Source organism: Pithys albifrons, chromosome 3 (genome assembly GCF_047495875.1).
Source record: "Pithys albifrons albifrons isolate INPA30051 chromosome 3, PitAlb_v1, whole genome shotgun sequence".
In the NCBI taxonomy this organism is placed as follows: Eukaryota; Metazoa; Chordata; class Aves; order Passeriformes; family Thamnophilidae; genus Pithys; species Pithys albifrons.
In genome coordinates, this window is record NC_092460.1 from 76,599,272 (window position 1) to 76,613,029 (window position 13,758).

Genomic DNA, 13,758 nt, shown 5'->3' on the forward strand with positions numbered 1-13,758 from the left:
GCACTCATACACCACTCCCAGTGGGGCCCCCCACTGTGTAGGGCCACACATTCATTTTGGGGCTCCTCAGTACATTGAAGACATTGACCAACTGGAGAGACTTCAGCAAAGAGCCGTCAAGATCATCACTGACTGGAGCATTTGCCTTGTAAAAACAGGCTGAGAGAGCTGAGCTTGCTTATCTTCTTCAGAAGAGGCAGCTTCAGGGTAACTTAAGGACCACAAAGAAGATAGAGTCAAGCTCTTTACTAAGTTGAGGTGGGAAATTGAGAAATAATGTCCATAAATTGAAAGATGGGATCTCTTCATACAAATAAAGAAAGCATTAGAAGTATAATTAAGCCCTCGAGCAGGTTGCCCAGAGGGGTTGCATTAACTCCATCCTTGGAGGTTTTCAAGACCCATGAGGACAAAGCCTTGAGCAATACAGTCTGATTGTTGATCTTGATCTGACCAGGAGGCATGGTGAGGTATGCTCATCTAAGCATGAGCACCCTTCCAATCCGAATGATCCTGTGAAATATTCTTTTTCCCCCTCCATCATTTGTATGCTGTGACAATAACTCTGTTAATGAGAGTGGACATACTGCAAACAATCCATGCAGCAGCAGCTCTGGAAATCTTATCTGGCTTTCCAAACTCAGTTGGTGGGAGCCTTAAAAATACTTACAAAATACAAGCATTTTGAAAACAGTGTCACTTTCCCTTCGCTGACACCTGAAGTATGCCAAGATTACCACCTGTGTAATTCTAAAATCTCATGTAGTTGGATGATCTGCTTCTCACCAGATTCATCTTCCCTGCAAAACAGAAAAGAAAATTGTAATAAATTCTCCCAGAAAAAAAAATTGGCATAGCAATCATGGTAAAATTTTATCCTTAGTTATACCAGAATTTCAAAACAGAAGATATACTTAGCCTATACTGTATTAATATGGGGTTTACAGTTTAGATTGTAATTATCTCTGAAAGCTAATTTAAAATCACTGGCATTTCATAATGATCAACCAAAGACATGAAAGTCTGTAAAACAACTAGAGCATTCTTAGGCTTTACAACAAGACTTCTTTTAATGTAATTACAGCAATTAAGACCCTTCTATTAATAATTTTCTTTTCAGATTAACAAGCCACTTATGTAGTACAATATCAAGAGGCTTCTAATTACAATGATAGCATTGTGATTTTTGAAAACTGTTTAATAATGCGTGATAAGCGACTGACAACGTGCATTAAGATGTTTTAGGAATCCTGCATAGATCTGATGTTTGATAATCCTATTTTGAAGACATGATTTGAATTGCAAATTGAATTTAAAGGAAAATGCTGCCTTCTTCTACCAAAAGAAACCTTTATTTGCAGTGCTGAACAGACCTTTAAAAACATGGCAACACTGATAAAACAAGTCCGTAACATGACATTATTTGATTTAGCTGGCCATATGATGCAAAGCACACTGATGACAGAAAAACTTCTCTTAGTAATCACAGTGTATCAAAATCTTAAGTGAATTACCTGGTTTAAACAAAGCATCCCCTCAACAGGAAAGATAAGATAACCCAGAAGAAATAATAAATATAAGTTATTTGACTTAAATAACAGTAGAATATAATAACATGTTGGAACTGAGTGTCTATTTAATTACTCCAGAGCAATGTATCTGTTTTAGGTATTTATGAAATTACCCCTTGCTGCATACGGAACTCTCAGATTCTTGACTTTTTATTCATTGTTTTTCAAATATCATATGGATTTAAGGAAGTTATTTTTCGTATTTTAGACATGAATACTGAGATACAGAAAAATCAGATGTTTCAAAAGAGTAAGGTTTAAAGAATCTTAGCTGACTCTACTGAAAGTTTTTACTCCCAATGCATTATTCAGTCTTGTAACCTTTTCAGGTTTCTTAGCCTAGGGTGAATAGTTGCTGAACTACTTGGTATTGACAGGTTTCAAACTGAGCTACCTAACTGAGAAGTTTTTGAGAATACACTTTTTCAGAAGCTTATATTATTATAAAGTTATAATTAAATTCATCTGTTCTTTGCAAAACATGCAAAGAGAAACCCCACAATTACTTTCTGCAAAACTTCAAGTATTCATTAGACAGATTAGAAATATTAGAATTACAGCTGGATGCAGTCTTGGAGGAAATAATTGATTTAACAAAAAGGCAATTTTACAACCTCTGATGGTATCTATGAAGCTAGGCTGGACCTGACAAATAGGCTTTATTAAAAATAATAAAACAACAAAACCCAAACAAACATTTTAAGTATGTATTTGGTGAGACAGAATGCTTGCTTACTCCAGAGGTTACAGGATTTGTGTGGGAGATTCAGTATAAAAAGGAAAAGTATTAGACAAGGACATCCCATACTTCACCTGCAGCTGAAGGCCCTAACCACAAACCTATCCAAAAGCAGACCAGTACATCCACTTAGCTTGTTTGTTGGATGTGGCCATTAACTTCTATTCAAACTTGCTCCAAAATGAGACTCTAGCTGTCAGAAAAATTTTCAGAGAATTTTTAACTCTGGCAATAGAAGGCAAAATATTCTCCACTATTCGTGTTCTACGAAACACCTGAATTATCTGGCATTAAAAAAAAAATCAACTTCCTTCTTTCTTCTAATGCTGCACCTCAATGAAAACAAATAAACCAAAAATGAAATAACAATAAACAGTTTTACAAGAAGAATCATGATGGGTAGGATGTGAAACAGCAAACTTCCATCTCAAATAGTTGATGCTTAATAAAGTTACAACAAGCTGAAAATAGATTCTGTGCCAGGAAGTGTTAGCCTTGGCTATTGGTACTGTATTTTGTCACATTTTTGTGGTGGAAAAATAAGCAAAGAAGTGAATGAAAAAAGCATTGAGAGGCAGGCACGTAGATGGCCATACTGAATGCTGACTTTTGTTGTGTACCTTTTTGTATATGCTCCCTTAGTAACAGACAAATACAAAATGCTATGAAGCTATACTAAAATACCTTTTTCAAGAATGGAAGGCAAAACATGGATGAGAAAAGTAAACTAAGATTTCAGTCACTCCATATAAGGGAGTGAGAAGATGGAAACCAAATAACAGAGCAGCAAAGGGTAAGAAAAAGCATACATAGAAAGGGGAAAATATATTAAAATATCTAATCTGATGAACCATATTGTTCATACTGCTTCTTTTTATTAGCGTCTTATGAATCCTTTAGTCTTCACCAGGAAAGGAGTACAACTGATGTACATATAAAACAGCTGTGAGAAATTGTGCTGTAATATTTCAGGCCTAATACACACAAAATAAATACTCTATACAGGCAATGAAGAATTGAAAAAGGGAAAATGAGAAAGAACTGAAAAAGGCAAAATGAGACACAACTTCAACAGTTTGTTTTCTTCAGCACTCATGCATCATATTGTAACCAACAGCTCTTGAGACAGCAACATACCCATTGTTCATTAGAGCTAAGTGCTTGACCAGTGAATTAGTTTTCAGTCCTTAGCTTACACATTGCAATAATTCTACTACTTCCTATTGAACAAGCCATAATCTAGACAGTACTGTACTTCAAGAGGTTCAGACATGCTGATAATCTTTGGGACTCACAGACTTCTTTCTGTCAGCAGTACATATGACAAACAGCTTCCTAGTTATACAGGATAGATGACATGAATTCTAGAGTGTCTCCTGAACAACAGGCACTCCACATTTGTCTCTGCCTATCCTTCTTCAAGATCCAATCCCTAATCTCTTCAGGCATCATTTTATCATAAAGCTGTCTCACAACTGTATTTAATAGTCCTCCCAGTTCTGCTTCTACAATAATCTGGCTTCCTCACTCTGAACATCCATGAGAACTTCTCTGCCTTCAGCTATACCAGTGTGCCCTTTTGCATCTCCTCTCTCTGGTGTTTGATTTCACAGCCAATTCAGCTCACAAAGATGACAGAAAACTAAATAATGAAAAGATTAATACATTTCTTCTGGTTACTGAGTTGAACTGACTACTCAAGGAATCAGAGAAGGACCAGAGATGGCACAAGGGAGGTCGCAAGACTGGGCAAAGGGCAGAAAGGAAGGAAGGAGGAAAAATCAGAACTGCAGCTTTACCAGAAATGGCTGATAGATAGGACCAGATGTCTTCTGTAATTTCTCCTCAGCTACATAACCACCTTTAGTGAATAATTTTTTCAGTCACATGAAAATGTTTTCATTTCTCCCCAAAATACATGGTATGCAAGCCATTAAACCATTTGAAGTCAACGGCACTATGTGGCTGTGTAAAGCTAAACACATAGGCAAACTACTCGTAGGACAAAGCCTAAGAAAGACCAAATGCAGTAAGCACATAAAAGTGCCTTTGTAGGCACTTTGTCACAGGAAAAGAAATCAAGTTTTCTGAAAACCTTTGGGAAATCTTCTTTTTATTTGTTGAAAATGCAGTTTGCTCTACTTCTTGAGACAATGTCACCTTTTTTTGCAGTGAATACCACTCCTGCAGATCAGACCTCTTGAGCCATGCTTTTCATCTATTTCAGAGCTAGCAAACCTCTACACCAAAGACCTCCAAGTCAAACAGCAGAAAGCCAAAGTGAATTGCATGCCACAGTTATAAATTACCTTTTCATTTTAAATGAAGGCACAAATGTAGGGAAATTCTCTGTGGTTGACTTAGGAATTTCAACTAGCATTCTCATCTGCTGGATTAGGGCCTAAATTTGTACTTCAACAGAGACAGCAAGTGCTAGAGTCATAGCAAGGTAATATTAGTATCTGACTGACACTATTATGTGAAGAAGCATTAGAGTGCAGCAGAAAATCTACCAGGACTTCCAAAAAAAAAAAGTGGCAAACCCAAGCAGGGAGTTTACTTATTGTAGTTTACATAATTTTCCTAATTTTAATTTTTATTCCTTAATACATACCATCAGGAACTATAAAACATTCCCACTGAGACTAATCCTTTGACAAGATGTAAGTTACAAGGTAAGATCTCAAGTGGGTACCTTTTTTGGTTGAGTAAGAGTGAATTTGTTCAGGGACAGAAAAAGCAAGAGTGCTTGATCTATCAGAGTGACAGCTTGGAGACCTATGATCCTAAAGACAACCTCAATCCAGTCAAGAGAAAAATCTCTACTTGCAAAGCCAAGCCAGAAGATTTTTTGATGGCTCTAAAAGGAGTCCAGTATGTAGAAAGCCTGATGATCAGTGCCTGTTTCCTAAGACTTGCTTGCTTTTCTCAGATATGGGTGGCAAGAATCACAAGATACAGTAATTATGAACAGACACATAAAGAATTCAATTACCTATTAATGTTCTTTGGCATTTGTAGTCTAAAACTATGATCTCATATACTGTAACTACTTTCTTTCAATAGTGTTAGACATCATCTCTGCAAGCCTAGGCTGGAGTTATTAAATATACATTATAGCAAAAGAGTTGCTATGATTCTGTCCAGATGGTTCTTAAGTTATCCCTCTCTAGCCATATACAATCTTTATGTGAATTATTACTAATGGAAAATCTTGAGAAGCATAGAACTGTGCTGGAGCTCTCTTGCATGGGAAAGAAGCCAAACAAGTGCTCATATCATTATATAGTCAGCAGACCTCTATAGGACGTTAGTTCCTATCCCTCAATCTTTTGAGAGTATAAATAAAAATTTGTGTTGCATTGCATTGGAATGAAACCAAGAGTGTTCCAAGTGAGAAACCTGACAGAAACAGCCTTTGCCCTTTATTGAACTAACTACTCCCACAGTGAAAGCACTTACCATGGTTACATTTTTCTAGTCTGAGCCAGGCAGAGCAGGATCAGATATTGGTCTTGTGCAACCCATGTAAATACCTTAATCCTAGATGAGATGGAACTTACTTTCCCGTGTTTTCTACTGTGATAAAAAAATACCATTTCCTAGTGTTTGAATTCCTGCAGAAAGTTTTGATTTCAAAGAACTGTTCTGTTCTCATGACAAAATAAAAAACTGTTTGTCATAAAATTTCTAAATACTTCTAGTTTCAAAATTCTGCCTTTGGACACTGAGACCTTTGCCATACGCCTAATTTTTTATAATATAATTTATGACTCATTTGGGGTAGATATTGAGGGGTTTGGTTGGTTGTTTTGGGATTTTTTTTGGTCTAAGTAAATTTACCTCAATTAGAGATTTAATAATGAAGGAACCATTTTCAGGGTGGCATGGTTGTAACTATTGATTTTGTGACTGGGACTGCAAAGCAGAGATGGAGTAAAGAATTAGTTCCATTCCCTAGTACATAATTTCTGAGTTATATCTAATAAATTCCTTAAAAGCCTAAAAGTTGCACATTATAATGCTTGGTTTCTATGCCAGGGGGACCTAAGGCACACAGAGTCCATGGAGCAGTCCCATAATTCAGAACAGACTCCAAGTCATGAAGCACACTGAGCAAAAAACAAAAGATAGTCAGCAAGCAGCTGTCTCCCAACTTAGCTGAATCACCCACACTTCATAGAAAATATCTCTGTCTGTTGGGAAACACAGCCTCCTCCTATTCCAGTTCTTTCCAAGAACAATTTATTCTTTCCTCTTAGAAGAGGTTTTTCTTTTACTGTTTTCTCCACTTTTCTTTATGCCCCTAATACTGTCCACAAGGTGGAAAATACAGGTTCAAGTTTCTCTTCTGATTGAAGGAAGCTCTGATTTTCCCAGCAAATGCCATAATCATGAAGCTACAACATATTTTTTCACCATTTTGCTTAGCCACTGTTTCAAGAACTGAAAAGCCACAGGGACATTCAAGGAGAACAAGAGCATGACTCTAGCCTGTGCCAAGAGTTCTTTGGATAACAAGTCATCCTCTGTAAAACTGCAGGTTTACCCAATATCTGGGCAATGTAGGTCTTCGGAATCTGCTTAGAAACCTGCTCAGATAGATCTACTCCATCACTATTTCAGTGGATCCCGTTTTCTCTTCTGTACAGTGGCATTACTTCAAAAGCATAGTTAACACATCTCATTTAACTATGTAGCCAAAGTCTGGTAGCTAGGCCACAGTCCTAACAGATGGAAGCTGTAGCTTGATTCCCCATCAGGCTGAGGAAAGTTTCCATCCTTGCATCCCAGCTTGGGGGGAAGTCACTATCTACTCGAGTTTTATAGAAAAAGGGGTGCAGCCTCTTCTTGCTATATTCTTTTTAAAAAGCAATACTTGTTACTGAACTTCATAAGGCCCTTAAATCAGCCTCTATTTCATGCACAGTCTGAAACTTCCCAACTCATTAAGCCTTTCTGAAGAGTGAAGTACAGTGAAGTTTAGTCTCTACATCATCAATGGGCCAAGCATGAAACAACTAACAAAATTACCCTGTCAATACTAACATTCACAGAATCTCAAATTTGAGACAGTAAAAAGCAAAATAATTAAAGTATAATGGAGAACCAAGTATATGCTTCCCTGGGAACTGGATAATCAGTAATGCCCTGCGACTTGCAACTTTTGATTTCTGCACCCAAGTTCCCATCTGGGTTCTTACTGGACCCACCACAAGGCATCCCATGTAACATTCCCCTGTTTTATGCAAATGGATACAAAAAGGCAAATGTTATTCCTTTCTCAAACTGAACTGTTTTTTGAACACTAAATTAGTGTATTAAGTCACTTTGAGGCAAGACAGACTCCTTATACTTATATTACACATCAGGTTATACTTACAAAAAATATTAAAAGCACAGTGTCATGAATTCTAACATATGAAGTACTGAGTAAACAGTACAACCAGAAGAATCCAACTGAAAGCTAATCTGAGGTATTTGCTTCAAAAGTATAAACAGAAGAACTGTTTATTAAATAAAAGATTTACTAGAAACAAATTTTCAGCATTGCTAAGTCACTATGATGCTATCCTTTCTTGCATTCAAGGATGGACCTATAAATCATCTATATAATCCACACATCTAATGTTTGGAGAAATATAGCTACTCTAAATACATTTATCATTGTGGTATCTGAGAGAAAAGGAAATCGAAAAACCAGCAAAGTGATCTGACAGATCATCCATTCTTATGTTCCAAGAAGTGTGTATGGTAGAAGTATTAGCCTTTTCCCATCTGCCTGTCGTGTTCATGAACATGTTGTGGGAAAGTTAATGCTGACATGCATCTTGACCTTTCTTTAGAAAATACTAATATTCAAATCAGGTATTCAGTATTTCCTAGATAGTTATGATAAAGCCCAGATCTGTGAACAGGCACATGTCAATACTGTGCTCCTGGAAACTTCAGAATCCTTAAGGAGAAGAGTCATACAGGATTACATTCACAGAATAAGAAGTCATTTCTGCCAGACAAATTAAAGCCAGAGAAAACACAGAAAACAGAATCTTAAAATGTGTTCTTTATTGATCCAGGTTGCAGAGGAAGAGTGTTCCAACAGCAATCTGCTGGTTTGCAAAACAGAAGTCTTATATTACTGTCTGCATTTTCCATTATATATATGAATTTGTAGGCTTCTTATACAAATTTGTAGATAGGAAGGCTGTTAAGGTACTAAATGACACAACTGAAAACTGCACAAATCACAACCACAGTAACTCCAACTAAGGAGGTTTAGGAAAAATACAAGAAAAAGAAATTATTATGTGTCATAGTTTAGTAAGTGAAACAAAAGAAAAATGTCATAATCAAAACTACTGTTATGCTATTATACTCAGGAAGATAAGAATAAGCAAAATATGCTTAAATCATACAAGATTTTATTTCACTTTTTAGCTTCCTAAAATGAAAATATGCACTTAGATCCATTCCCATATGAAATGCATATAATGAGGACTATGATATTTTCAGTTCTCAGCTTACCACAGTCAAAGGTACACAGCTATTCTTTGTAATTGCTGGCATTTTTCATTGTTAGATCATTTGACAGAACATTCACTGAACAGGAATAATCTCCTGCTTAACCCTTTGATCTTAGTCTGAGAAAGTTATGAGAATTGACGATATTCAACCATATACCAGATACACCAGCATTTCAGGCACTATTAACTTCCCCTTGTCTTTTACACCTCAATCATCAGGAAGTAACCACTAAACTAAACAAAACAGAAGGGGAAGAAAACAAAATTTCCAAATGAACCACCTAAAAATATGTGCAACAGCCCTTATTATTCATCTCTGTTCAGAACAGACCTATGCACTAAGCACAGCAGCATCACCTGATGGTCGATGTTCTCTCATTTTTTTTCTATTGTGCAGCTTGAGCCCACCCTCTCTTAGTTTTGTACTGAACTTCTTGGGCAAGGTCAGCTACACAGATTCACCTGGAGGAGCAGGTGGCCCATAACACACACATGACATACACCTCTGGTAACAGAAAAGCCAGAGATTTGCTTTCACCAGTTAACAGACAACAAACAAACCTAGTCTCATTTTTGCTTTGTTGCGGACATATTTCAATAGCCAGCTTCTGAGGAAGAAACAAAATGACCTAAGATCTACTTGAGAAAAGTTGTTACGTCTGGAGAGAAAAGATTAGATTCTGCAGGTGAATGAAAAAATATATTTTATATTATCAGTGACATCCCAGGACTGAACACATGCACATGAGTTTGAAGAATGGGATCTGAGTCTAAAATTTTTAATAATATTCACCCAGTGCCAACAAGAGACAAAAACTGCTGCTCCATTGAATGAAAAGTTTTCAATTGTAAAACGTGATAACACACAATGAGATCTCCAGCCTAAAAAAGGCAAGTTCCCAGACTTTTCTCATAGGAGAGATGGCTCCAGACCCTTAATCACCTTTGTGGCTTCTGCTGAACTTGCTCCAGTAGCTCCTTGTCCTTCTTGTACTGAGAAGGCCAGAACTCTACACAACACTCCATATGTGGCCTCACCTCTCTCGACCTATGGGTCCCCCGTATCCCGATGCACCCCAGGATACCACTGGCCCTCCTGACCGCAAAGGTACACCCTCGTTACAGCCCGAGCCTTCATCTTTTGTCAGCCTAAGCGAGGCTCCGCCTCTCCAGGTGTCTGCACTCGAGCGCTGCACCAGCACACGCCCTGCCTGTCCCGCCGGGGCTGACTCACACCCGTGCCCGCGGGTGCGGCAGGACGCGGATTGGCTGAGGGGCCGGTGCGGCCGGGCGCCGATTGGCTGGGGGGCCGGCAGAGCCGGGCGCCGATTGGCTGCCGCGCGGCCTTTGTTCGGTTGCAGCCACTGCCGCAGGGCAGCGGAAGTTTGAGCGCCGCGTAGCGCGCGAGCGGCAGCCTCTCCGTCCGACCGGAGCGGGACCCCCGACCCGACCCGACCCGACCCGACCCGAGCACCGCCGCCATGGACCTGGAGAGCAGAGTGAGGAAGGTAAGGAAGGGAGGCTGCCCGCGGGGAACGTGCCACGCCCGCTCCGTGGTGATCGGCGGACCCGCCCCGTCGCTGTCGCACCCCGCGGGGGCTGTGCTGCGGTCGCGCCCCCGGGCGCTGGGGTCGGCCCTTCCCGGCCCCTCCAGCCCGGGCTCCGCCGCCGGGGAACAGAGACGGGGACAGGGGAGCTGCCGTGACCTGCCGCTGCCCCTGGCGAGCAGAACGCTGAGCTGCTCCGGCCGCAGGTAATCGCCGCAGTTTGTGTGGTCAGGTGGGGACATCCCCTTGGCTTGTCATGCAAGTGCAAACACGTATTCCCCCCCACAGTAAACCCCTCAGAGCTGATAGTTGTCTTCATGTGTGTGCTTATTGTATGTAGCTTATTGTATGTACGAAACTTAAGTTCCGAGCAGCCAAAACACTGTTTGTGGATGGGCTGGAGATTGGTTTCTCACCTATGATATGACTGGCTCCTTACAAGTGTCATGTCAGCGTTCTTATGAGCTACCCACCTAAGAAACCTGCGACGGGTTTATCTTTCTTTGAAAGGCATATTGACTAGTTAATTTGGAGTCAAACTGGCAAGAAGCCTAAGGTGATAGAAAGCAATAGTTAATCCAATTGTATTGAATCTCTTTAAAGCTCACTGTTTAAAACTTTCGATGTAAAACTGACCTCATGTGGGATTCACATCTAAATTTTTGCTTCTAGTGCGTTTCCAAATTAAATGCAGTGCTAAATCATCGAGATTATTTACAGCATCTGTTTTGACACTACTTGATAATGGCAGAAGGAATGTTATTTGTTAACATGGGTTAAATCTGTACATAACTCTCAGTGATATATGAAAACTAGTCTTGTGAAATGTGTGTTGTATGAGCACGCGTGGGGTTTATTCCTGGCCTGCTGTATTTAAAGATAGCAACTTGTTTTAAAATACGCATATGCACTTTTGTATCCTTGCAGGCTAGAAACTGCGTCGGGTATGGAAGTAGTTGTGGAGTATGGAAGGCTACTCATGGAGGCTGAATCCTAGTGAAGCAGGTTAGCCTTGAGTTGCAGCTTGCTTCAGGTGGTAATGTCATCTGGATGAGGATCCTGGCTTGGAGAAACTACATATCTTCACCTCCAGTCAATATTTGGCCATCAGTGTATCTATGGGTGTAGCTCAGTACTGTCCCTGTCTTTAGAAGCGAGTTGTATGCACTGGGTTGTTCCCCACGTGTGATTCCTTGTACGTAATGAAAACAAGTTTCCTGAGTAGATTTGTTTATATTATCTAAACTTTATATTATTAAACTTGATGGCATCAAGGAGCTTGTTCACTGGTAGTTTTTTGAACTCCAGGAGATGAGAGATGCATATTTCTGGAAGATAGAGCATTCCTATTCAGAATTTCTCAATCTATCGAGAAAGTGTGAAATGACTGATAAAATTCTGCTGAGTCTTGGTTTGAGTAAACTTGTAGTTGCTGAACATCTGCTTTAAATTGCACTGTAATTAGTTAGTTGTGTGTGTTGTAAGTTTGACTATTTTTCTTAATTTTTCTTTAGTCATCTTTTCTCCATCATCTTCAAAGATTCCTGAAGACTTTTCTGCACCCTCTCAGACAGACACAGAAGCTCATACCACAAAAGAAACCAGCAAAGATCTGTTTATAGCAAGTTATTTGTATTTCTATTTTGTTCAGCTTTAGTATTAGTTCTCAGACGTGTCTGTGATGGGAAAAACTTTAAACTTTTTCTGTTTCTACTCTATGTATGTTCAGAAGACTACTTATGTTCTTCCCACATCTCCCTTCTCTTGATCATATCTCCTTATCTTCTTTCTCTTTGTAACTTGGGTGAAGTTCATTTTCTAAGAGGACAGACTTTATCTGTGATAAGTTGCTGCAAAGAGAGTTGGGAAGCTTTGATACCTACCAGTGTGTTTGGTACCAAACCCTTTCCTTCTCTTTTCGTCTACCAATATTTACTTAATCTGACCTTAGATTTTGTGCCCTGGAAAGAATGAGTAACAGTTCAGATCAACCCTGGAATAACTGTGTGTCTTCAATTCCTGTCTTTTAATTCTGATTCTCAACAAAACTGTTTGTTCTATTATCTTTTTGCTTCTCTATTTTTGCCAAATTTTCCTCTTTCTTGAAAAGTGGAAGAACATTTTGAGAAGTTTTCGGTTTATCAAAACCAGTGATCTACTTGGCCTTTGAGAAACTTGTCCTGAGCTAGAGATGTCTGTGTCAGATTTTCTAGTCCGTTAGCAGCAATAGGTTGCTTTACCACGTTATGGTTCTCACGCGCCTTTTGCACCCTGGAGCAAAATAACTTGAGTCCTTTTACAAAATGTACTTGCTACCTCATGTAACTTTATTTTGTAGTGACTTGTACCTATTTATTGCTGGACAGAGGTAAACATCAGGGACTAGACAGTGGTTAACCTCTCTGTTTGGTAGGAAGTTCCTAGAACACTGGGCAGAAGAAAGCAGGAATTGTCACATTATGCCCAAATAAGTTGCTTTTCTGAACTCGGAGCCTGAATTTATACAGTCCCAGTGTTCAGCAGAGCAGAGGGAAATGAATGCCTGGTGGAGCAGCATGTGGGGTGGAGACTCAGACACTCAGTTGATGCTGTAGAAAAAATTCCTTCCCCTGCCCACAACTGCTGATATATAACCACAGTGGATGATATATTTGGATGCTTTCTGCTTCTGAAAAACTCAATAGATGTTGTTTCCAAGGTGACATTTCTAAGGTTTCTCTTAAGTGTCAGTAATACATGAATCCATTCTTTAGTTGTGAGCTTCTTCATTGTCTCTTTGAAAGACTGCTACATACATATGTATCTACATGTCTGGGTTTGTATGAAGGAAAAAAAAGCACTTCATGAAAGTCTGTTTTCATTGTTGATAAAGGGTTTGGGGTTTTTTTCCCCAAAACAGTTCTAGCACAGTTCATCTGACTGGAATTGCTTCCCTCCAATATGAGAGCAGTAGGTCTCAGCCACTGTACCTGTCCTTCAGCAGGAAGAGCTACTGACCCACATGACACAATTTCTAATCCATTCTTTAGCAGTGGGTAGCTTATATATTTGCTGCCTTGTGATGGAAAAACAACAGTCCTGTGGAATATATCCTTCTTAAGTGTTTGGCTGTGAGGAGCCTGAGGACACAATTACTTCAGGCTTTTAATTTAACAACTTCTGTTTAGTTTCTTTTATGTGCTGTAAAACTCATCTTGATGTCTTAACAAGTGTTGTCTATAAGAACCAATACTTCTGTGTAGCCAGATGTCTCTCTTGCTCTGAATCCTAGGTTCTGGACAACAACAGTCTGCCAGAAAAATAAATTTCAGCATGAACTTTCTGTAGAACATATCCAAATATATGGAATAATGTGTAATTTTTTGTAGTCAGTTCAC

General features: G+C 39.1%; 1 protein-coding gene across 2 annotated transcripts in view; it reads left to right on the top strand.

Moving 5' to 3' along the window:
- Positions 1–10,212: 10,212 nt before the first annotated feature.
- Positions 10,213–13,758, top strand: part of TES (testin LIM domain protein) — a 29,052-nt gene continuing 25,506 nt past the window's right edge. Inside the window, exon 1 of one of the 2 annotated variants that reach the window (XM_071552444.1) lies at positions 10,213–10,342. In XM_071552444.1, coding sequence (XP_071408545.1) covers positions 10,316–10,342 — 27 coding nt within the window. In that variant the 5' untranslated portion in view covers positions 10,213–10,315. Of the gene's footprint in view, positions 10,343–10,495; positions 10,588–13,758 lie in introns of those variants that run through there. The other variant, XM_071552445.1, reaches the window with a different exon arrangement.